General features: G+C 44.1%; 1 protein-coding gene across 6 annotated transcripts; it reads right to left on the reverse strand.

Annotated features, from left to right (window-relative positions):
• Positions 1-768: 768 nt before the first annotated feature.
• On the reverse strand, positions 769-25,249 carry PATZ1 (POZ/BTB and AT hook containing zinc finger 1). Of its 6 annotated transcripts, XR_013184689.1 has the most exons (7): positions 23,357-25,249; positions 20,937-21,000; positions 17,842-17,913; positions 15,326-15,497; positions 9,530-9,667; positions 6,551-7,752; positions 769-5,222 (listed from the first exon to the last, which is right to left on the reverse strand). XR_013184689.1 is itself a non-coding variant. In XM_054645930.2 (6 exons), the coding sequence occupies exons 1-6, from the start codon at positions 24,640-24,642 to the stop codon at positions 7,334-7,336; spliced, it is 2,151 nt and encodes a 716-aa protein (XP_054501905.1). In that variant the 5' UTR covers positions 24,643-25,249; the 3' UTR covers positions 769-7,333. The 6 variants fall into 6 exon arrangements, 5 of the variants coding, with proteins under 5 accessions (XP_054501905.1, XP_054501906.1, XP_077044178.1 ...); XM_054645930.2 differs by having other exon boundaries at positions 769-7,752; XM_054645931.2 differs by lacking the exon at positions 17,842-17,913 and having other exon boundaries at positions 769-7,752.
• Between the last annotated feature and the right edge of the window lie 1,251 nt (positions 25,250-26,500).

Raw genomic sequence — 26,500 nt, forward strand, 5'->3', positions numbered from 1 at the left:
CTGAAGGCTGTGGGAAGAGTTGATAATTTTGGGAAGTTGCCCTTTCTTTCCTGTTGAAGAAAGCAAATCTGGGTTTTCTCTGGGTCACACACATGCCATAAGCATGCAGAGATAGCCTTTTTCATGTCTGACATAGGCACATGGACTTTTTTACATCTATTTGCAAAAGCAAGGACACTGTTCCTTTAAGTATGCTTACAGAACAGGGCAAACCTCTGTTGTTATTTTGGTCTTGAGTTTGCCATTCTTTTAGAAAGTTAAGGCTCCAACTGGGAACACCATGAGGAGGTAAAAAACCAGGAAAAAACAAAGGTTTAATAAAGTTTCACTTAACACTTGCACTTATTTCTTTAGTATATAAGGGTGTGGAGTTAAAACACTCTGCATTTGACCAACACTTCAGCACCTGAGGTAGGCCAGAAGCAAAACTCTCTTTATATGACCTCAGTTTTATTTCACTGCCATTCAGTGAGGACAATACCAAATTTCACAGATGTTTGTTACTCCATCCACTTATGCTGAAATGAGAAATCTCACCACACGGTGCCAGAGAAAGGATTTCCTAGTTGAAATAAGGCAATCCTGATACACAGTTCTGCAACCTGCCCACCACACTATGAATCCTCACATAGAGCTGTGGAAATGTGCAAAGGCAGAACTGTCTCTGAAAAGGGGAAGATTCTGAGGTATGAGAAGTCCATGCCATCTCTGTATACTCATGGTCTCTACTCTCCATCTCCAGGAAATGAATGCATGCAGCCTGCAGAGTTTAATTCTCTTTTGGTTTATTACTATTTAAAAATCAGGTTTTGTATCCCCTTCTACAGAGGCTTCACCTTCCAACAGAACATACAAAAAATACACACAATAGAAAAAAAAAAGATAGGTAGGTAAGTTGCTTTATACAAACAGGTCCCTAAGAACCCAAAAAGGCTAAAACAGGCTCGGTTTCAATAGAAGCAGGCCCATAAATAGGCAAGAGACTTCATTCAAGTAGGGAAAGAGTCATCCATCCTCACCTAAGATCCTTTCTTGCTCCACTGAAGACAATGGGAGGATTCCCAGCAACTTCAGTAGAAGCAGGATTGGGATTCATCAGAGCCAATGGCAAACTTTCCTGCTCCTTCCCTTCCAAGGCACTGTCTCTTCCATATGGCGTGCAGCCAGGGAAAAATCCCAGTTCTCCTGGCTCATCCCACACTCATGTTTCAGTTGTTCACTCTACAAGACATCTAAGAACAGCCTTTTATTTTCTCTCTTCCTCTGGTATTTGCACTAATTGCAGCAAACTTTCAGATTACAACAGTACCGAAGAAAAATTCTGAGCCCAAGAGCAAGGCTTGGTTGATTCCTTAAGAGCCAGCAGTCAGTCTGACAGCTTTGCAGAGGGCATGTAAAATTTGCCTGGAGAAGGCACCAGTTTGTAGACACAGCAGCCAAAAAGGTTTTAGCAAGCATGAGATTGATTTATTATAAAATCACTTACCCAAGGTCACTATGTGACTGCAGGATGCTCAAGAGCATTTATGGCTGCCAGTGGCTGCATGAAGTGACTCCATGGTCCACATGGAACACAGGAGCTGGGAGGGAGTCACTGAACATCAGTGAGATTCCAGGTACCTCCCTCCTTCAGCATATCTTGGCTCAGAGCACTTCCAGGTCTCCAAAATTGCAGTACAATATGGAGGCCACCCAGGAAAAGCTTCGTTCACATAAACCCTGAGAGCAGATCAACAGTGCCAGGCAGTCTTTAAATAAATTTAAATATCACACCTTTCAGGAAAAATGTGGCCAAATGTTTGTTTAACTTTGCATTACATCTGAAGTCAGTGAGGCCAAACATTTGTGACAGAGTTCAGCAACACAACTGTGCAGCACAATATGGCACATCAATGAAACATTGGCACGTTCTCACCCAAAGGTTATCATCATCTCATCTCACAGACAGGAACACAGACAGGAAGAGGCTAGAGATGACACAGGGAGGTAATTCTTGGCAAACAAGCCATCAGTGCCTGCCACCACAGAGAGCACAGCTGTGGTTTTTCACTATGTGCCATAACCATTCCAACCATCACCACAGCCCCTGAGAGCCAGGGCTGCATCACTGCAGTTTTGTCCCAGCACTCTTTTAACGTGGTGCTTTCCCTTTTTAGTTCTTAGCCAAACAGTTCCTGCTTAGTTTTACAGGCAGCAGCCCTTTGCAGAGCTGCACACATCCAAGCAGGATGCACAGGCTGTGAGGAGGGTGAGGATGAAGATGAAAGCAGCAGCACAGAACTCTGTGCAGTGCTGGTGCTCTGTAGCAGTGCCTGTGGCTGCAGCCCAGCAGCACTGCCTGCCCCTCCCTCTGGATCTCTGGAACATGCTCCTGCTCACAGGGCCAGGGAGCTGCAGCACATTGGGCTGGAAGCCAAATCTGTTCCCAAGGGCTCATTCACAACAGCTGAAGGATCTTGTTTTGAAAAGGATGTTCAGGATAAAAAAATGTGGCTCTTTCAAGAGACACTGGAGCCTTCCAGAATTTGTTTTCCTTTTAAGTTTTCCTTGTGGGTTTATTTTTCCCCCCCTCTTTGCTCATTTGTTTTGTCTCAGGGTAGAATTGAGAGCCTAAGCTCACAAATTCACTGTGAGCTTCTGCTCCGTTCAAATAAAATTCAGGTATTGTGCCCAAGAAAAAGGGGGAGCAGTACTAAGCTGGCTTAATTTACATTTGGGTATTGACAATGCTGTTAAGGTATAATCATAATGCTGAAAAAGCCAGCACATTGTGTTGTTTGGCACTTGCTCTCAGACTTTATGCCATGGTGACAATTGAAAATATTTTATTACTTTTGTGGGTGGTAAAGAAAAACCTTTCCTGTTTCATTACTTAGAATTTTGGTGGCTGTTTTTTACTTTGTCCATTTATCTCTCATGAAACCCAAGGAGAGCTCTTGCTCTCCATTCATTCTTCCAACACTGAAGTCTGGAGTTCCTTTGAAATTTACTTTGGCATCTACTTCCTCAAGCAAGCACCTTAAAAAAAATTAAAGCTGAAAGTGGTACCCCACTCCCGACTCAAGACGTAAGTTTAGATACTGAATTCTAGGAACAAAGATTTAGTGAAAAAACAAGACACTAAAGTTACAACAGAGCCTACAAAATCTAGGTTAGCTTTCATACTAGCAATTCAATTAGTTGAGTTATAGACATTCAGTTACACAGCTCTTCTATTCAAGTCATTCCTTACTGCTGACAGCAGTTGAGGGAGGAACAATAATTTCAGGGAATACATGGGAAATAACAAATATTCCCTAAGTCACTGGCACTCAAACAGGTCTAAAATTGTGACTGGGCATTTACAATTATTCAAAAGATTGGCAGGAAGACCAACTCCACACCATCTTAATAGTTCTAGGCTTTAGAAACAAAAAAAAACCCCATTCCCCCAACATATAATACTTTGCCCTACTATAATTAAGGCACTGGATTGAGAGAAGGAAAAATCTGTGTTCAATTTCTGGTTCTGCTATCAATTTCCCATATCATCATGGGCAAATCACTTAGGATTGAGAGCTCACATGCACATTGCCATGTGTCAGGTGAGCCACACTGTTTGCACACATTTGAGACATGACAAATGCAAGATGACATCACCTAATTTAACTGAGTATGGAATAAATTCACATTAAATTGCTTTACCTTGCACTTGTTCAGGATTAACATTTATAAATTCAGGCAACAAAAGCCTGAGAAGTTTGTGCCCTCCCATTTAAGACAACACTTAAGCATGCATGCAAGTGGTTTTTAGTCCTTTATCTTTCACTTATTCTCTCATAAGCATCTATTCCTTTCTTGTCTGTCTTTAATATTTAAATTATGAATGAATGAAGATGTTTTCATCATGCCTAATACACAAGGCTTGAGCCTCAGATGAGAGGTTATGGGACTCTTCTAATACAAACAAATACTCCAAGTCTGATGATATAAATTTGCATGAACTGAAGTTTCATTCTTGACATGTGCACCAACTCAAACATTGGCTTGCAGTCCCTCCAAAGGGGAAGGCAAGGAGGGCAGGGTGGCCCAGATCAGAACTATCATCTACACACCAATTAAAAATCAAATGTAATGGCAACAAGCTGCAGCTCAAGGCCTGTTACATATTCCCTTTGAACTCTGAACTTGTGAGGCTGAGTGTTCTGTTTGGATCTGTCTCATGTTCTACAAGAAACAGGCATTTCCCCAAGTACAGAACAGAAAGAATTTGCATGTAGATTAAATTACTGTCCAGAATGGAACACTGTGCCCCCAAAGAAGCAAAAAGCACTGAAAACACAGCACAGCTAAAGATCTGCCCAACTTCCTACTGGCACTGGCCTGCAGCAGCCTCCTGTGTTGCTACAAATCTCTCCCATTTACACCAGGATGATCTAGAACTGCCATTTCAGGATTGTTAACCTCCTGCCCAATTGTTTCCCTGTCCACTAGACTGAGAAGTAAGTAGTTTTCATTCAATGTATTCATGACAACTTAGTAAGCATTTTCTTTGACAAGCAGAATACACAGTGGTTTTGAAGGCTTCGTTTTCAGATAAAGGCTTTTGTTTCACCAGGTCAAATTCTGTAGCATTCAAAATTAAATTCTGATAGATAACAGCCAAAACTCAACCCACTTGTAACACTAAAGTCAGGGGAACTAAATGTAGGATGAAAGTATTCCATACTCTGGACTTATTGGAGTTGAATTTTATGATTAATGCACCTTTGAGTGCACACAGGAACACTGGGGACAAAAACCTCTGTCTTTCAGCATACAGCTTCAGTTCAACAGAAATTTCCCTGGTGGATTAATGATGAGCTATTAGTAAATCAGTGACTGCAGCTGCATTTGCTAATCCCAACAAATTGTTGTGCTGACTGGAAAGCCTGATCTCTCCTGATTTGCTTGGCAGCTTACAAGGTTGTCTCAGCACTAGATTTGTAAGGTATTTTAAAATGTTCTGCCACTTTTCTAAGATATTCTGGTTTTACCTGTCTACTAATCTTACCAGTACGAGAGCAATTCCATGAAGTTTTAGTTTGTTTCACTGGTTTTTCCTTTTAAATGAGGCTCATACCTATTCCAGGATTCTGGGAGGAGATGACTGGAGAAGAACATGTCCTTCAGTCTCCCAACACAGATTAATAGCAAAACATCAAGTCCACTGCAACATGCTCTCAATTTAGAAAGTGCTGGTGCTATAAAGAGAAAGCCATTGATTATTCATCCTTGATTTATAATAGTAGAGAGCAAGTACAAAAAGTAGCTTCTTACAAGAGGGAATCTGGGTCTTGTAACCCTGTAGAATTTAGAATGTAATTCCAAAATCCATATACTTACAAATGCCTCTCTAATTCTAACATAAAAGCAAATTGGGAATAGCAGTTAAGCATCAGCTGCAGGGTTTGGGTTGGAAGCACCTGGGCAATGCAGGCTGTGGTACAAGAACATTTTGTGCATGTTCACACACACAGATCTCCTGCAGCAAATGAGAAGCTGGTCCAAGAGGGTCTGTCCTGCTCCAGCACTGCACTAATGATGGACACAGATATGGTTTCATGGGATGCACGTTTGGTGCAGGACATGGGCTCTCAGAATGGCCTTTTTAGAAACATTCAATACACAAAGCAGTTTACCAAATCCCTCCTTAAACCTTTGCTCAATAACTCTCTCAACAATTGTGATGTAGAGAAGATTCTTCACAGATATGAAAATAAGGAATAAATTCAGGAAACTGTTCTATGTGACTTTGAGCATCAACAGCAGAACCATAATTAAAACTCAGAGTATTCCTAACTCCTAACCCTGTGTTAAACAACATTTATACCTGGGTTTGGTACATAAAACCATGACTAGTTACATGGAAGGAAAGGGAGGGTCAAGAAAGGACATTATTTCTGCACAAGTGGTATTTTTAGATTAAATGGAATGTCCAACAGCCTGGAGTGCAGCTTCTTTGCATTTTGCAATCAATTCTTTTTCAAAGAGATGCTGTTTGCAATTCCTACCTCATTTGGAAAAGAAAGGAGTAACAGTGGCTTTTGCAAACCTGACCAGAGACAGATCAGGAGAGCATGACTGGCCAAAAAGCCCAGCTCACTGAGAATACAGCACAGTGCAGAGTGGGATTCACATTTAATTCCTGCTCTCATTTGCACACCTTTTGGACAGGTGGCTAAACTGCTCAAAAACCAGACAAAACGAGGGGATGCAAAGTAACATACTAACTTCTTTAATAGAGTCCAATCCAATTAAACCAAAATCACTCTGAGAACCCCTGGGTTTATTCACACTAAACAAGTCAGTGGTACATAGTTTAACCCGATAGCTGATCGTGTTCATCCCCTAGGTCCCCACATGAAAAATGAGCACCAGTCAACCAGACTGTAATGGTATTTTTCCTTCCTTTTTTTTTTTCTCTTTTTTTATTTTCATAAAAACTATTTCTTTCATAGACTTAAAACAACCAACTAGCCAAGTTATTAATTATGGTACATCTAAAAAAAAAAAAAAATCTCATACTAACCCTAATGTGACTGCTGCTTTACGAGTGCTCTGTGTACCGCCTTAGACTGGCTTTTCAGTAGCAATTCACTACAACAGGTCCTAAAATAATAATAATAATAAAGAATTAAAAACCTGACAGCAAGTTTAATGGTCAAAAGTAATCAAAACAACCTGTTCTGAAAGGTGATTTTTCTCAGCAGTTCAGTCCTGCTGCAGCACTCACAGCCTCACAAAGGCAGAAGGGGATCGAATTCTCTCACCTTCTTTAAATGTTTCTGGTTTTAAAAGGACAACTGCATTGTAACCTGCTAGGAACCATGGGGCATTTTACTTAACCTTATATTCAATAATGGGTCTGTTTTTTAAACTTACTGTTTTTCTGGGGGAGTTTAGGGAGGGCAGGGGAATAGAGGGAGAACAAAATCACAGCTCCCTGTAGCTGCAGCTCCCCAGGTGCCTCGGTCACTAGGACTGTCTCATTCTCAGACCAGTGCTGGTAACTCTTGATTACTCTCAAAGAACACAAGGGAAACACCACCAGCAGCCTCTAAAGCTCCATTTGTTTTGGGTCATATCTCCTATTCAAGGCCACCATCTTCTGTAATTTATCAGCTAAAGAAGCATTTTCTCCCTCTCCCCAGTGAAGGTTTAAAGGTGGGGTAGGGCATGAGACAAAGAAGGAAGCTAAAATGAATAAAAAATTCTCAGCTATAGAACCAAATTTCATTATTTCCTCTTTCATTCACAGCATCTTATCATTAGGGCCAGACTGCTGCTTTGCTTTGTTAAGATCCAACTGATCTCATTTCCCCTCTGGCCCCATTGGTTGCTGGTCGACCTCTGGATCCACCAGGGACGATGCAAATGCTGACTGGACGATCTGAAACCCAAAGGACTCCAGAAGAGACATGTTCTGTTGGGGTGAGAAGGGGGATCCCAGAGCAGGACCCAGGTCCCCCAGCGGGCCCCCAAGGGCCCTGACGTGCACTTTCTGTATGTGTTTGTTCAGATAAGACTTGGATCTGAAAAAGCTGCCGCATTCGGGGCACGGGTACTTCTTCTCTCCTTCCACCTCCATTTTGTTTTTGCTGACTGCCAGGTCACACGAGAAGGACCCATTGGTGCTCTGCTTCTCAGGAGTCTTGAGGTCACTGGTGTCAGAGAGGTCTCCATAGGAATCAGAACTCTCAATCGGGTCCGAATGTGAACATTTCTGGCCTTCTACGGGAAAAAGAAAAGAGAAAAGTTTTCAGAGTCTTGGCTCCCAAAGGAAGATATTTAACATGCATTAAAATAAATTAGATTGGTTACCACCTGATCACATGAATGCCTGGCACAACAGAATGATACACACTTAACATCCAATCCCTCACATCCTAAAGCCCTTGAGCACAGGTCCCCTTTCCAACCACCAGGCTGCTATCAGAGCAACAGCTGGGGTTTCATCAGGGATTTGTCATGGCACTGAATGCAGCCATAATGGCTCTCTGGTTCACACAACCTTGAATCCCAAGGATGTCTCACAATGTTTACACCTCAGACACTACAAAAGGATGGTCCTAATGATGAGTTTTCAACTGTGTAATTCACTTGCACACTTCTGAAATGCTGAAATGTTGATACTTTGGGGGAGAGCCTAGAAACTTCATGAAGTACAACAGGCTGCAGCAAGGTGTGAAGAAACCTGGAAACACTCAGCAAAACAGCAGTGAGCTACTGCAATTTAAGAAGTGCAATTCCATTTAGTCTCAAGGAACTCCTTTTCACAAGTGCAACACTGTTAGAAGTTAACTTCACAACCTAAAATTGTTCTATCTTTGAATACTGCAGTGTGAAACAGCAGAGAGTTAGGGATGTTATTTAAGTTATTTGGATATATTTCCTGGCAAAGCCATTGGTATGTTTGGAGTCTTCCCCATTCTCCTCTGGCATTATGCCAAGAAGTTTGTCCACACTTTTTTGCTCAGTGCATGTGAATGAGCGTGAGAAACCCAGACGTGCTCACTAAAGGAGTCTCTGAATACAAACAGCCTGTACCTACTATTAACTCTGAGAGACCAAAGAACCACTTGGCACAACCCAAAAGACAGATTTGCTCTGGACTCAGCATTACAAACCTAACAGGATATGCATGAAATCAATACACCACTGAGCTGGAATAAATCTCTTGTTAAGTCAGCACACCACCCAAAACTAAAGGGCTTCTGTAGTAACTCTATCAAGACTTCAACAGACAAAATTACACAACTCGAGCTTTCTGCTGGCACAGTATTTGTTTAACCCAGCCCTCTGTGTCCTCCTGGGCAAGAAAAAACCAGAACAACCATGGCTTTGAAGAATTTTCTGATGTTTCACTTTCACCAGGAATACTGACAGCTCAAACCAAGAAGCAAAAAGCCACTCTACACAGGTAAACACACTGCTTTACTTATTCACAAGTTAAATACTCCTCAGCTATGCTTACAATAACAACTTTTTCTCCCCCCCAGCAAGTTAAATGAATGTCAAAACAAGAAAGCACTGGTACTATTATCACCCTTCACCTCTCCAACACTGCATTTAGAAGGGTAAGTTCAGCTCCAGACAGCTGGCTGCATGTACAGTATGGCTCCTAGCAAAACCAGAAACAGGGGTTGACTGACGCGAGATTCAACTGGACTGGGACTCATACATTTGCCCTCAGGCAAAATTCAGATGCTGACTGCTCCAAGGAAGAGAGTTGGGATGAACTAACGTGGCTTTTTCAATCTTCCAAACTGAAGAAGCTGCCAAAGCTTCACATACTCTTCTGTGCCCATTTCCTTCCCCTACACTGTTCAATTGGCTCTCCAGTGGGACCTATTACATCCTACGTGGTGCTATGGAATTTCTCTGCATCTCCCTAAGCCTCTCTCCAGTATTTCCTGTCCTTCCTCCCTCCCCTTTCTCGAGCCCAGCCCGACACCCCACACCACAAAGCCCTGCCCAGAGCAGCAAGGTGAGAGCAGGAGTCTCTTGCCTTTGATGCCATAGGTCCTGACGCAGTGGAACGCTGCTCCCCCATTCGGGATGGACTCCTGGTGCCTGGAGACCTGGGGAAGGGGAACACCGTGGTGGGTTTTAACATGGACCTTTAAGTAGGAGGCAGAGGAGAAACCTAAACAAGATAAAAGGAGATGAGATCCTGCCACCAGCAAAGACACACATCTGCCTTCCCTGCTCTTTCATCTTTCTCTTGCTCCTGCTCCCTCTTTTCAAGCTGCTGTTCCACCAGTTCCCTGGGACGTGCCCACGTAGGAGCCCTGTCATCCTCAGGCAGAAATGCAATGCACACTTTTCAGCAGACTGGGTTTGCTTTTTGTTAGTCACAAAGAGAGAGCAGCCTCCTTAAAAACAAATTCTGTGTAAGCAAACCTAGCAGGTGACATGAAACTTTCTGGAAAAAAGGCAGAAGAGACATCATACAAAAAGGCACCCATGTCTCTTCACCATTTTTCTGCTGTTTTATTTATTTTAATTAAAAATGCTTTTGTCATCTGATAATACATTGGAAGATAGTTCCAATTAGTTGATTTTGTGCTGTTAAGATCTGAAGGAATGCTATCTAGTAACAACCCTTGCTGGTTTAGTGTGCTTTCCCCTTAGGTTTCTATAGCACTTATAGTGACTTCTAGAAGGCAGAAAGCTGAAACTATTCACTTTTTAAGGTATACACTTTTGCTCAATAGTAATTTTTGAAAAAACATTTTCTGCAGTCAGCTCACCCTGAGTTTAAAAAAATATACTAGAACTCATATTTTGTCTACAGTTAACAAAAAGTACTAAAAATAAATTTCAGTATTTTTCTTAGCTCTGATCTGTAAGCACCAAACACTGAAAATAAAAACATTTATATCAAACAATTGATTTCTGAACAAACCAGTTTTTGACATTTGTGCATGTGCTTTTTAAAATGTTTCTTTAAGTCTCATGTCAGTTTTTTTAATGCAATCAATTATCTCACATATACTTTGGAAAGTTTTTAAATTCAACCTCAATATAAGATTTGCAGTCACTACTAGCACATTTGGACCATGTATGAGGCAGAGTTTTAAAGACTTCCTACAGAGGTAAAGCTGCCACCACCAACCAGCTTAATTTGCTGTTATACTTTGAACAGAGTATTATGGCACTTTCATGGTAGAAATATTTCCCACTAACAACTAAGAACACAACACAAGGTTCACCATGGCAGACCCAGAGCTGCAGGTTCCCTTTCTGGAGAGAGAAAACCCAAGCTCTAGATTTTTTTAAACCAACATAGCATTTACAGCACAAGTCCTGGCAAGAGAACTTCCATAACAATAATTTCCTTAAAATATGAGTAGATATTCTACCATAAAGCCATTTTTATACTGATATAACTGCAGTTACACTTGATGATATACAGTAATATATTAGGAATGCTGCAAAGCAAATACTACACACCTCTCTGGGGTGGATTTTCTGACTGCAGCTCATAGTTTCAGGTGCTGAATTCAATAATGAATGTGGCTTTCCACTAGATTTCCCTGTGCCTAGCACACAGAATATCCCTCTACCCTGACTTTTATCCAGAGGTTATTAAGAATTATACATACAGGACCTGCAAAGCAAGAGCTCCAAGCAGGCTGCTGAAGGGAAAAGGGGCAGGCTGCTGAGAATGAACAAGAGGGAGCTCCTGTGGGCCCCTGAGCTGAAGATGAAAGTACAGCAAGTAGATACATCACAACTGAAGAAACCAAGAGCACATGGCTCTCTAAATACAATGGAGCAGAATCACCAAGGCCAAGAGATCCAGGGAATTCAGGTAAGGATATTATCCTCTGAAATAATGCAAGACCTACCCTACACAAAATGCTGCACTGAAAATCTCACTGGGCAGCAAGAGAATATATTCTTACAAATACCAAAAATTCACTGTAGCCTGAAAGAACCAGTCTTTGATGTGACTGGCAGAGAAAAGGGCACAGTGTACAGATATAATGGTGACATTCCACCTGGGAGGTGCTTTCCTTATTTCACACATGTGGCCAATAACCACATGCATGCTGAGATCATCCCCTTTGATGCAGCAATGCATTAAAATCTCCCTGCCAGCCATTAAAAAGGACTTCATGCAGGTATTCAGTGTTTTTCTACACCACAACTGCCACAGGAAAATCTGAACTTGTAATCTCTGCACACAGGATTTTTCCTGAACTCTGCAGTTCTATTTGGAGAGTACATTGTTTTATAGAATGAGAACTGCTGCAAAGAGTGTTAGCTCCCCTTTATGCACTTGGCAGATGAACATGTGAGTCATCAACTCCCATCAAAACCCTAAGAATGCCAACAGCTTCATGGGAAACTGTTTCAAGGGAGACTTTTGGGGTTGTTTTTATCCTAATTTTTTCCTGTAGCACTTAGGACTGGCCTTTTTATCTCCACCAGCCTTTAATGATGAATGCCTGTCCTAGGAAGATGGGGGTTTACAGACCATAATAAAAGTCTCTTTCAGAGCAAAGGCACACTAATCCAGAGGATAAAGTGGCAGTATTTTTCAGAGCAGGAAGGTATTTATTGCTTTACTCATACACATCTCTCTACTTTGCAAGACAGATTAGTTCTTCATACCAGAAGAACCAATATTCAAAACATGTATAGAGAAGAAATTATCTCCTTTATACAAATGGGACCTGTCCTCTGATCTCTTAGATAAGGTCTATAAGGAGATAAACTATAGAAATAATTGCAGGATGCTCCTTGTTCAAAAACTGTAATTTGGATTTAACTGGAACATGATGAAAATGTGTCTTTATTTACTGGGCTCTGTCCCCCATTAAATATACAAGAATGAACTCAGTGTGAAAAAAGAAATTCTCATCTGTGATTGGAATATTTACCCTTTTCCTAACTAATTTGATTCTGTGAAGCAAACAATGTGTATGTGTTTGAAACACAATCCCAAACTTGTGAGCTGCAGGTGTCATTACCAAAGTCATTAATCTCTGAAATACCTTGAAAAAGCCCACACAAGCAAATAAAGTCCCTAAGGATGGTAAAAGATTGTGTAACAACACAACAGGACCATGTCTTCTTTATTTAAACCGATTAAAGAGAATTTGTCTAAAAATGTGAGGCTTGAGGATTTTTAAAGCACATTTTAGACAAATTCTTTAAGAAAAAACCCCCACAACAACCACAAAATACCAAACCAAAAAAGAAAAAGCAACAACCCCTAAAATCCCAGGGGGGGAAAAAACCCAACACAAAGCCCCCAGAACCACTTCACTGTTCCCCTGATTTAACAAGATTGAATTGCTTCCATGATTACTCTGAGCATAAAGACCTCGAGTAAGAAAACAACCTGGAAAAAACATCAAATCACAGCTGGTAATTTTACAAATTATACTGCCACATTGTAAAGGAAATAAGTATGATAAACAAATGAAGCACATGACATGGCAAACTATTGCCTCCTGCTTTCTGCCAGGTACTGAGCTCCACCCCATCTCCTGAAGCCATCAAACCTTTGGAACAACCCCAGACACTTCACTGAGGTCCCCAGCAAAGCCTTCAGTCCAGTGGGATAACCTGAGGGAGCCTGAGTCTCTCATTAACACCAGGAATGTCACCTTTCCATCCACTTTTTATTTTTTTTTAATGGCCAACATCCAAAATTCTCTCCACAAGCAGCTTGAGCTTGCAGAGCATTCTTGCTTGACAATTACCATATCCAGAGGCTGACAATTACTATATCCAGAACCAGCTAAGTTTCAATTAAAAAATACAGCAGCACATTAGCCAAGGGAAGAATAAACAAAACCTCTCTGCACAAGCACCTCAGCCATGGCACAGCTGTGATCAGGTTACTGTCTGTGGCTTCTGGCTGCACCAATGCCTATCAAATAGATATTTTTAATCCAGAAATTTTCCATTAGACTTCATCTTGCCAGGCTCTACAGTTTAAAAAATAATTATTTAAAAAAATGAAGATTATATGTTGATTCTAGAACACCTGAGACTAAAAATTCTGCTGACATTGATTATAAACCTATAATCAAAATTTACAGCATAAAACAATAAGTTTACAACACAACTGTTTGATAAATCCAGTCTGTAGCTTACCCTTCCTATGAAATTTAACACTTCCTATGAAATTTAACATTATTCATTATTCATAATTACATTTTTTAAATCCTGCTGCAAACTGAAATTCACAGCAGACAATTGTGACAACTCCCATAAAATACACAAACTGGAAGAAGAAAGTAGTTGCTTAAAGTTTGCTGTACAACAGGTTCCCTATCCTTCTACAGAGAAGTATAGATTTTATTTAAATCCCACTGTACATTGAGACTTGTAAAATGTGAATAAACCACTTAGTCATGTTATTGTTTGAATGCCGGGTCTGTCTTTGTCACTCTGGCTCCATTTCCAAAGAGCTGCAGTGACATCCAGTGGTAGTTAAGTTGAAATTCAAGCTTACCAATCGTGCAAACAAGACAATTCCTCCCAACCCATGTGAGTTTCTGTTTGGCACAATGTTCAGTGGGAGGAGAGCAGGACAGCACCTGATCTCAAACAGTATCTGCCATGTGGTTGCCACAAAAACAATCAGGATAAGCTTAAACTGATTTTCAGAAGCCAGGCCTTCTGAAAAGGAGGGCAAGCTTCATTTCACACCATCTACCTGGAGCTTCAAAACATGAAGATTGCCAACCCAGATGCCTTTTCCATTCACAGATAACATCACTTTCAGGATTTATGGATTGTTTAACTAGAAACACCTCCCTTGCAATTGAATGTCTCATTACTCTTCAACTCCACAAGCTCCCTGTAGTCTGCACATTAAACACAGAAGAGCTTTATTTTCTCAAAGCATTTCACCTCTCTTAAACTAGAAAAAAGAACACATGTCAGGAAAAAAGACTCACCAGAACAAACAAATCCCAAAACACAGCAGCAATCTCTTCTAACACCTACTAGCTACATATAACCTGTGTGAGCCAAAAAGGCATTTTCAAGTTGTGAATCAATCCCTCATAAAAAAGACACCAATAAGTCAAAATAATTTTTCCAGCTTGCCTTACATCCCACAAAGCCTAATAATTTCCAACTCTCTCCAACTGAAAAGCACCACAAAAAGATGGGAAAGCTTCACAAGCTCAGTCATATGGTTTAGTTTTACATAGTGCTGCATGGAGCAGGGAGTTGGACTTGGTGATCCTTATGGGTCCCTTCCAACTGTGAAAAGCTGTATTTGTACAAATAAAGGTGAACCACATTTCTAGTGCTCTTTACAAAGTATGTTTTAGAAATGTACATTAGTACAAAGCAATTAAGAGGGAGAAGCAGCTTGACTCTATTGCACCAGGAGGTTAAGTAATACTTAGTAACACAATGTAGGATTCATGTTCAGTGTATGATTTTCAACTTGATGTGTATTTCAAAGATACAAAAACATTCTTCTTCCAAACTGACTGCAAGGGCTCCAGTCTAATCAGGTATAGGAAAAAGATAAGATGATGTATGTTGAACAGCAGCAAGGCAACTTACCATGTTTATTGTAGAGGGATCTGGCTATTTAGCAAATAAAATTTGCTTCAGATTTAAACTGTGTTTCTTTGGGAACTATCTGCCATGTGAAAAGGCCAGACCTGTACTCCATCAGGGTTAAGGATTCAATGGGAAAAGCAGAGTATGTGCACAAACAGGGTCCAACCTCCTCCTGTTGCAGGGAGTCACGCAGCCTCACAGCTCCCCTCGAGTGCAGGCCCATCCCAGTGGAATTAAGCCCCAGTTTCTTCATTACCTCTGTTACAGATAGTGCAGAAATTGCTTGGTCCTTCACTGTGCTTCTTCAAGTGATCTGCCATGTACGCTGCTCTCAGGTACTTCCCACACACCTGGCACGGGACCTTGTCCTCATGACACGCCAGGTGCGAGCGCAGCCGGTCCCGAGTGGCAAAGGAAGCATTGCAGGTCTGCAGGTAAAATGAGAACCATGTGACTCATCAGCTCTGCTAACAGCACTGATATTGCTGGATAGATTTAGTATTCTTTAGAGTAAATACCTTAGATATTGTGCAAACACAAAAAATGACATGATGCACAAGGCATTTTCTCCCAGATAAAAAATTCACAACACCAACACATTGCACAAGTTGTAATGGTACCACTCAAAAGAATTAAAGCAGCAAGAAAACAGCTCTGACACACTACAGACAGTAAAACTTGCTCCAAGATAGATTTGTAAGGTTTTAGCTCCTTTCTGAGGATGAAGATACTAAAGTTTTAAGTAATATTTAACAAAAGAAATAGCAGCAAGCACTTTGCTGTGTTTACAAGAAGTTCTGCTATTTCACTGAGCCATTACAATCACTTTAAACCACTCAAATGTCCTCTCTGTCATTTTCCTCAATTCTACTCTTTGATGAGAATAATCTAACTTCAGTACACAGAATTCTTTTTGGGTGTGAGGACATACAGCACAGGATCCCAGAATTATCTGGGATGAGGATATGACGAGAGACAGTGGAGGAGCCATCCTGGTACCCACAGCAGCACTGCACACAAGCCATAGCAGTGAGGCCTCAAAACTGAGCAGGTATCAAAATTACTGCATGACATTGCCATCTGTTTTAACTTACCCCTGGTCAAGGCATCATATTCCACTTACTGCCAAAAACAAGCTTGATTTGGCATCAGATAATATTGATTCTCTTTGCCCACTTTCCAGCTGAAATCTGCATGGTAAATGGAGGCTCCCTCCCATTTGTCTACCCCCAGCAATGGGCAGGCAGGCAGGCTGTGCCCACAGCCTGTTCTAGCAGCCTGCAGGTTCTGAAAGGCTTGCTCGGCCTCTAAGGTGTGAAAGGAAATAAATCACCAGCAAAATGCTGCACAAGGGATTAGGGTTATAGTCTAAACCATTTCACAAGTGCAGGAGGAGAAACAAAAGCAAACACACATCAGAACAACCAGACCAAGCCAGAGCAGTGACATTCAAGAGTGTACAGTGTTTTGTTTATACCAACTTCATATAAAATATCAGAGTTTTAAGAGATATAACCAGAAACCCCCAAAAAATAATATGAGGCTGCTCACTGTCTTGGGAACTGGGTATAAGTTGTATTTTGAAATATCAGTGTGTAATTAAACCACTGTTTCAATAGAAAAAAGACTTGTTAAAGTAACAATCTTAGTAAAATTCCAAAATTATATTTCAAGTAAGTGGAATTGATAATACAGAAGAGAATAATGTAGTTACATAAAATTCAGTTAATCAAGAGCTTAATCCAAAATCCACTGAAGGCAGCTGAAAAGCACCTATCAATTTACACAGGCTTTACACCCATTCCATCCTGTGAGATGCTTAAGTGTGGAAAACTCCCATGGAGCTGAGGCTGCTCTGCAGCAAGTGCAAGACTTAACACCCCAGAGGATCAGGACTGAATGAAATTGCAAGGGCAACAGTAAAATTCTCTGGATTTCTGTGACATACACCGTTTAACTATGCCCACCAGAAAAAGATTTCTAAATGACAAGTATTGAGGTTTAAGAGGTAAATTCTTAAACATGAAAGATTTCATTTGTAATCTCAGTACACAGCGCTGAGCAAAACAGGTGCAGCTTTCACTCACTAAAGTGCTCTTAGAGGTAAGCACTCCCTTAAGGCAGGATTGCAGCACTAATCACTCTGCTGGGTCTCTGCTAGGGATGGATGACCAGAGTATCACCAATGACAGCCACGAGGTTCATCACCAACAATTCTAAAGCTGTGGAGCCACAGGCAGGTCCATATCCAGCATTGGGAGTGCTTTAGCCAATGAGAAGCATTGAGACAAATCACATAAATACAGCGATGCCAAAGTAAAACCAAAGCTATCCCACAGTGAACTTAGCTTAGGCAAAAGCAATATAGTAATTTCTGTGTTTGATTTCTCACTGTTGCTGCTGAGTTGTGTAAAGCTCACCTTTGGATAAGCTATATGATAAATATATCTGCAACAAAGCTTCAAAACAATAATTAAGTCCAGTGGAGAAAGCAAGAACCAGTTTAGCTGAATCATAACAATGGGAGACAGGACTAGGGTTAAAGAAAATCCCAAAGTTAATATTCAAATAGTTAATATTTATAAAAGGTATAGAGAAAAAAAAAGTTTTATTTTATGACAGATGTGAAGTGCTAAATGAGTGCTAAGTATTTGTCATTAATTGTTAATCATAGAAGAAAACTCTCCAGTGCTTTCCTATCAAACATTGCACAGGTATATAAATAGATCAAAAAGAATATATAAAGTTTAAAAAACATTGTTTAAGAAATACCTCTTGAAGTTTCAACTTTTCTATGGATGTGGATGTCTCTGAGCTTATTCCATGGTGGCTGCCATTTTCCTGCTAATAGGCAGGAAGTAAGAGAAATTAGGACAGGAAGAAACTCATTCTGCATTGAAATCAATGGGATATGCACTGGACTTGGGATGCCAATTAGGTTGTGCTTTCATTTAACCAGCATTTTTAATTTTATTGAATTTGCCTGATGAACAACCTGTCTTGTCTCTGAGAGGAGCAAACTTCCATTTTCTCCCCTTGCTCTTTCATGTGCACAGATTTTCAGATCAGTGCTTGCTCCCAGACCGCAGCCTGACTTTCACACGTGGCTGACAGCTCCGCCCCATCCCGAGGGGTCAGAAACGGAGCTGCCCCACGCTGGCCACAAAACTGACTCACTCCTCCTCCTGTAGCCAGAACTCAACTGTCAGACTGGGGAAAAAGCATAAATTCACCAGTGCAACAATCCAGGGGAAAAGATCCAGAGTGCCTTTTACCTGGACACCAAAGCAACTCCTTGGATCTGATTTCTCAGCTGCTTTGGCTCTGTGGAGATCCTCCCTAACCTGAGTCTACATGAACAGCAATGCAAAAGCTGGAGTCAAGGCTTTGGCATCAGGTGCTAGAGGTGCTGGAGTTGGATACTTGTGAAAGATCTGTGAAGCACAGCTGTTATTTCAGGGGGATGAGTGCAGGATTACAAACTGAGCACTGAGAACCACTGCTGTTGGAGGCATGTTCAGCTTAAAATTGTCCTGTTTCTCATACTTTCATTCACTCTGAAGTTGGGTTGATATCTTCCCGCTTTTTGGCACTCCAAAGTGTGCTGTGATGCCACACCAACAAAACATTATATATCACCAGTGTGCAAAGATATCTAAGAGCTCAGGTAAATGGCCAGTTTAAATCAGAACAGAGCACAAATTTCAAAAATGCCATTACAATAGAGGATGCTGGAGTGCTCTGCTGTTTATGGAGTAATTCTCTTTTCCAGTAAACATAAACAAAGCATGACAATAACAGGAATTTTCAACAGGAACTGAGCAGATTCAAAAAGGATGCTCAATGCTGTTCAGGCTGCTCTCAGGGGGAGATAATTTGCCAAACAAAATCGATGGAAAAAGAGAATGGAAAATGGGCAAACAACATGCCAATATTAAGCTGTTTTCCTTCTTGGTGGCCAGATCTTGTGTTAGATACATATAATGGAACAGATGCATAACTGATTATGAGATAATCACAGGGAGAACATCATCAATTTATTCATCACTTTTCATATTTGGAACAAGTTTTCAGTGACTGCATCCCTTCTGTGGTTTCTACAATGTATAGCAGATCTGTGGATATTCTAGAAGACTTTCTAAATCCGATAGGATATTGCAAAGCATTTTCTGCAAAGACACAACAGGTCATTAAATTTTCTGTGCCTTAAGATTCACGAAAAATTAACTCTGTGGGGCTAAGCAATCAAAAATCAAGAACAACCCAAGCCTGAAGGACAATCTCAACTCTGTCTTGATGATTGTAACCTACAGCTGAAATGAGCAGTCTATGCAGTATTATGGCACTTTAGATAAGACACAGGAAGAAAGACTGCTCTTGGAAACTGCTATCACAAAACACATGTGTGCAAGGAAATGGAGTTGAGCTTGGCTGTGCCATCTCAGCTTCCATGTTTCTTTACTTCTGAGCTCTTAATGTAGCCTCTGATTCAGACAGAGTTGGTATTTATTATTCTTAAATCAATGTTAAACTACAAAGGAAATATCGGTCATCAGCTGGCAAAGGACAATTGACAGCTATCCCTGTTATCTGTGAACAATGTTCAGCCAGTGATCTTGGGATCAGCTGGGTGGCTGTTCATGTTGGGATGTAAACACTCATCATCAGTTCACTGTCCCCACACTGTGAATTCTTTTTAGGAGTGGAATTTTCTGGTTTGTATAAATCTGTAGCCCATAAATCATCTCAAGACGCTTGAGCCCATGTCAGGCTTTATGCAGGACAGGCAGTTAAATAAGTGTGACAGCTCCATGCCCTGACTTCCAAACGTGCTGGGCTTTCACAGATCACATGGATGCCAACAGAAACCTTTGGATGGCTCCAGCTCTCTGGGAAACTTATCAGGATTCTTAAAATTTCAAAATGTTTGAAACCTCTCACAATCTGAAGGAAACAGAGGTGTGTCAAAACGTGCAACAATGCAGATCAGGAGGCAGCAATCATGTATTGTTTAGCTTCATAAAACGTGGTTAAATATTTTAGAAGAAAAAAATCCTCTAACCTTCACTGTCCTCAAAAGAAAAAAAAGAACAGAGTCTTGCTTCAGCTTCTTGAGATAAATATTAAATATTTCTTCAGAAGCCAAGCATGGAGATTGTTAGCCCAACTGTTTTAGAAGCTTGCCCAACATCTCTCTGATGGCAATGTGTGATGGTGGAAGCTGATTCTCAACTTTGTTTTAATTGATACTTCCAGGCACCTTTTAAATATTTCTATAAATAGATTACAAAGTATCTTCCTTCATTTCATCTTTCAAACCTTATTAACTATAAAAAACTACATACAACATTATGACATTGTACAACAAAGGACATTGTGATGTCATTATTCATATTCTCCCTGAGATAAAAAAGCTCCCAATTTTGCTCAGTGCAATGTTCTGAAGGCTATGCAATTTTAAAAAATAGTATCTTGACACGTTCTGATAATTACAATTTACTAATTTTTTTAAGTTATTCTAAAAAAATGAAGTCAGTATTGGAGCCTCCTGATGGCAACAACTGCAATTAAAAAAAAGGGAGGGAATCATCAGGGACATGGACTCCAAGCCCAGGGGGCTGGGGAAGAGATCCAGGGTGAGACTGGGACAGCAGAGCAGGGAAGAGCAGTGGTGGGAGAGGCAGGAGGACCAAAGCTGTGGGCTGAGAGGGGAAGGGAGGGAGGTAAAGCAGATGTCACTGTGGAACACTGTTCTTCACACACATTTATCCCAAATCACAGATCCATGCTATTTCAAAGTTGTCTGCACACATCAATGCAATGCCAAAGATTACCCACAACATCAGTCTAAACCCCCTGGCTCCTACCTGACACTTGTGAGGTCTCTCTGAGGTATGCACCTGTTTGATGTGTCCATTCAAGTGGTCTGGCCTTAAAGGAAAACACACATAAACACACTTAAAACAAATACTAAAAGTAAAGTTACAATTTTAACACAAAAAAAAAAAAAGAAAAAAAAAAAAGATCCCAGTGCTGTATCTATGACAACTGTAGTGATTTTAACTTTCCAAGAACCAGATTGCCAACAACTGGGACTCTACCTGGTTATGTACCCTCTGCAACTTGCTAAAAAGCAGCATTTTCTCAGGAAGAAATCATGACTGAATGATCAGAGGAAACAGGAAATACAAGTTATGATTTTCAAGCCTGCATGTCCCCATCCAAAATCCTATTTAGACCTTAACAATCAGGGCACTTTGATTGACAGTTGCTGAATATTTGAAAATCACATCCTTGTGGTTTATGTCCTAAACACAGATGTAAAAAGCCAACTTTAAGCACCTCTTGCAAAAAAAACCTATCTAAATTCTGTTGCTGTGACACATTTTCCACCTGCAAGATGAAGAAATGCTCCTAACTTAGGACTTGGCAGGGAGACTGCACTCATACAAATAAAATAAAGTGCTCTGAACGTTCCCACTAGAAGGTGCAATGGAAGAGCAAATCATTACTGTACAAAGTTAGAGCATTCTTCACAACCAGCAAAGCCTGCTCGGAGGAAGAAAGGACTGAAGAGCTGCAGAGTGTCCTGGTGGGAGTTTCTCCTAGCGGGAAGAAAGCTTTTCATTGTATGCGCCCAAAACTGCTTGGAAACAAGTTCTCCACCCTCTCCTCCCCCAACTTCCCCGGCGCACCAATGAGAGGGCACGGGATGGAATTCACGCCCTGCAGACACAAACGAGGCTGGGACTCTGCAGCGGGGCTCCCAAAGGCGCTGCTGCAGCGCTGGCTGGAGCGGTGTAACCGGACGGACTGGTTGGGGTCCTCTGGGTCCCTCAAGCCCAGCAACCTCACCTGCTGCGCTACTGAGTACAGGAAAGGACACTAAAATCAGAGATCACACTTCAACTTCCTCTGCTGCTCCTAAGAGTGAATACTGACAGAGCCTCTGGTTTTCATTCATACTTCGGTTTTACAGATACGCAAACGGGTTTGTTGTTAACTTCTGTAACAGCATTCCCGCCTGTTCACGTGAACTTACTGAGGAAAGTAAGAACTCAACGAGGGTGTCTCACTTCCCCTTAATGACAAAAACCTTTCCTACAGCAACAGCAGAAATCTTTAGGTGTCAATAAAAACAAGGAAACTTGGCACACGATCCCGGGGAGCGCTATAGTAAGAAGAGTACTTTCACTGCTAGCCACAGATGAAATTTTCATTTTGTGACCTTCCATCACTCGATCTGCAGTCCTTATGAAGATGCATCCCTAATTACTGCCGATTTAAAAAGGGAGGGGGGGAGGGCTACATTTTCATAATTTATTTCAATAATAGAAAGTCCCTCTATCAAAAAGAGAGCAGGGGCAAAATTCCACAATTTACACAGCCTGGTGGCCTTTTGAATTGTTTTCAGATCTCGAGTCCTTGCCTCACGTCAGAGCAAATCAACTGCTGTGGAAAACCGACTGCTGGTTCAGAAATAGCAGAGTACACCCCCTCCCCCCCACTACTTCTACACTCAAAGCGAGCGGCAAACTTCCAAAAAAGTTTTGAATTCATTAACTCAAGACTATGAGATGTCACTACCACAACTACGTGTACCAAACTACTTATTAAATTAGCTCCCACAAACAGCGACAACAAAAAATCAGCAACATTAAATGCACAGATCTTACGTATGTTGCAGGGCAGAAACAGGATCCCCTTCAGAAGGATGCAAACCCAAAGGACACAAAGATCATGTATTAAAAGATACTTGATGCTGCAGCCTTTGAAATCTCACCTCTTCCTTCACATTTGGGTGATAAAAAACATTACGAACTAAGAGAAATGAAGGGAAGTTAAGAAAAAGAAAATTTAAAATGGATACGAGAAAAATAATAATCTTGAGATGTATTACTTTGCACTTCAACAGCACCTTCAAGCTACCTACACATCAGCGATCTCAGGACACTTCTGTGAGGCAGGTAATTATTGCAATACCCATTTCACAGAAGAGTCATTTGAGGCAGAGCCTGACTGACTCGCCCAAGGACACGCACACAGCAACTGCGGGACAAAGCTGGGAACGTTAGCCAGAAACCAGCTGACTGCCAGTTCAATGGCTTAATTACTTTTGAACCCTTCCAAGAGACTGCAGAACAGCATCTCAGAGGAAACGATGGAAGTCTCATTTCTTTAAACATTCTAAAGTGGAACAGTCAAACTACCCTAAGTACATTTCCGAGGGACGGCAAAGTCACCTCCCTAGGTTTCTGTGTCGATGTCCATACAAGCGCTCTCTTACCTGGAAAAGCCTTTTCCACAGCTCTGGCAGATGTAGGGCTTTCCCACAGAGCCATCGTGCGATCGAACATGATAGGACATCCTGTCTTTTCGCTTGAACCTCAAGCCACACACCGGACAAGAGTAAGGCTTTTCGCCAGAGTGTGACAGCTTGTGCCGATTCAGGTGGTACACGTCCCGAAAAATCTTGCCACAGATCTCACAGGCCACCTGTTTCCTCGTCCTGCTTCTTTTCCGAGGTGCGTCGGGATCGTCCTGACCGGGAACACCATTTTCACCCAGCCGTGGGGGTGGGATGTCTATGTAGCCCAGCTGCAAGCTTGTCACCCCGTGTTGAGCCTCGTGCTGCCGAAGACGATTAGCATCCGTGAATACCTTCCCGCAGAGACCGCAAGGCAGGATACCAGCCTCTCGCAGGCCCCCCGGGCTACCAAACATCATGGAGTCCAAGAGATTGGCTTTACGGGGACGCCCTCTGCCCCTCTTGGTGCTTAAAGTGGGGGCACTAGCAGCAACATTCTGGAAAGGTGAGGCCAGCAGTGGTGGGGACAGAGGTCCTGCCACCATGGGCAGGCGGTCCACACCCTGCAGGACAGGCAGGGAGGACTGCGCAGCGGTGAGCGCGGCCCGCGTGGCCTCGTCTTCAGGCATGCCAGCGATGCCATTGCCATTGGGGGCCAAAGCGGCACCGTTGGTCATGTCAAGAGGGAAGCCGAGGTCGGCGGCCCCCGGACGGAACAGCATGATGTCAGGGCGTGCGGGGGGCACGAGGAGCTGCACGTTGGACTGCTTGATGACCTCCTGGCAGATGTCGATCACGGAGCGCATCAGCAGGAACTTGGCGGCCGTCATGAGCTCCGGGAAGCTCTCCAGCCGCACCACGATGCGCGACGTGTAGGCGAAGTCCAGGATGTCCCCGAACACCTTGGAGCTGATGGTGTGCATCTCCAGCTCCCGCCCGCCCCCGGGGGCGCCGCCGGTCGCCGCCGCAGCCCCGCCGGCCGCCGCCTCCGCCGCGCTCCCCTCCGCGCCGCCGCCGCCGCCACCTGCCCCGTCGCCGAGCTGCGCGCTGAACACCGACTCGAAGTACTCGCTGCAAGCGGCCAGCACGGCGCGGTGCGCCGGGAAGCTCTCGTCGCCCACGCGTAGGAGCACGTCGCAGAAGCGGCCGCCGTTCTTGCGCTGCTGGTTGAGGCTGTGCAGCACGTCGGCGCTGTGCCGGCTCACCTGGTAGGTGTAGCAGCCCGCCGAGGGGCCGCAGGCGGCGGCCTCGCTCACCCGCTCCATGGGGGCTGCGCCGCCCCGCCGGCGCCCGCAGGGGGCGCGCGCGCTCTCGGGCCGCCCGGCGGCGCGCGCCGCCTCCTCCTGCTCGTTCCCCGCCCCTGCCCGGGCCGGCGGCGCGCGCGCGGCGCTCCCTGCACAGCGCGAGGGGCTCGCGCGGCGCGGGGGGGGCGAGACAAAAGGCTCGGGCGGCCGAGGCGCGCGCGCGGCCCCGCGAGCCCCGCCCGGGCCCGGCCGCCACGAGGCGCTGCGGCCGCGGAGCCGCCGCGGGAAGGGGCGTGCGCGGCGCGGCGGCTGCAGCCGGGAGGGACGGGGGTCCGGCGGCGGCTCCGGGCTGCCGGCTCCGTCCGTCCCTGTGTGTTTGGAGCGGAGGAAAGATGGCAGCGGCTGCACTTCCTCTTGCACTTTCACCCCTGGGGGGAGGAGAAGGAGGGGGCGATACCACCCCCCCTACAAAAATCCAGCGGGGGCCCCCCGGCTGCTGCTCCCCGACCAAGCGCCGCCGCCGCCGGCCCCGGTCCGGGCCCCGCCCGCTTCGACGCACCCTCACCACCGGCGCCGCAAACTTTCCTCTCTTCTTTGGACGAGAAGACCCCCACCCTATTCGCGGAGACCCCCCCTCCAGCCACTCGGGCTCCCCCCCTGCCCCCCCGCTTCCTGCCCCCCTCCCTCCCCGCATCCGCCAATGCAAGAGCAGCCAGAGCCAGCAGGCCGGCCCCCACCCCGCCCGCCCGCGGGGGCTGGGGGCTGCAGTCTCCCCCTTCCCCAGCACCGATCCTCCAATGCCGAGCCGGCAGCGAGGCCCCCCCCTGCGGCTCACGGGGGTGGTGGGGCTGCGCTCGCCCCCTCCCCCAAATATCCGGGCTGCAGCTCGCCCCCGAGACCCCCCTCCCGCTGGAGAGAGGAGGAGGGGCCGGCGGGGGGGGCTGCAGGCAACCTTCCCCCCTCCCCAGGCGCGAATCGTCCAATGCAAACCCTCCCGGAGCTGCAGAGGCGCAGAGCGGCCCCCACCTCCTCGGCTCGCCTGAGGAGAGCCGATCCCAGAGGGGCCAGGGGCTGCAGCGCAGACCGGCCTCCCCCCGGTCTTTCATTGCATTTCTCACCCCCACCCCCCGTACGCGATCAACTCTCAGCCTCGCTAGAAGAGCGCGGTGCCGGCATTGTGGGGGAGGGAAGGGGTGCAGCGGGAATTCTTCCAGTGCGAAAATGCCCTCCCCCTGGGAGCGGCTGGGAGGAACGGTACCCGCGGGCCGGGGGCTGCGGGAAGCACGGGCACCTCAGAGCCCCGGGTGCGTCCATGTTGGCGAAGCTGCTCCCGCGGAGCCCCTCCCGCGCACCCGGGGTTCCCACGGCGCCCGGAGCGCCCCACGCCCCAGCGCGGCGAGGCTCCCGCTCCCTCGAGTTACCCTTCCCCGGGCCCAGGTTAAACGCTCCGAAATGCTCCGCCGGATTCACTGCGCGGGGCTGCCTGGACTGTCCTAGTGCTGAATCTTCCCTGTGTGCTCGAGGTCTCTCTATGAAGAGCAGCTATTTCAACATCATCGTTATTCATTTGCGTCTGAAATCTGCTTTCTGTCTCAGAGAGGAATTTTTCTCTACTTTTGAAAAAAACATATCCCCCCCCACACACATCACACACACACACATTCCCCAAACAGAGTTCTTTGTTTTGTTAAAGACAACGCTTGGAAAAAAGTGTTCAAGGACACTTTTTTTTTTGCATTTGTAACATCAAGCCTAATTAAGAATGCTTGGACCTCCTATTCACGATCCAATATTGTCACTTAAACTATTCTGTGGAAAATAGTGAACTTGGCTCATGTGAGGGCATCACAAACTACAGAGCTTTCCAAAAGCTCAAACC

The sequence above is a fragment of the Agelaius phoeniceus genome, chromosome 18 (assembly GCF_051311805.1).
Source record: "Agelaius phoeniceus isolate bAgePho1 chromosome 18, bAgePho1.hap1, whole genome shotgun sequence".
Lineage (NCBI taxonomy): Eukaryota > Metazoa > Chordata > Aves > Passeriformes > Icteridae > Agelaius > Agelaius phoeniceus.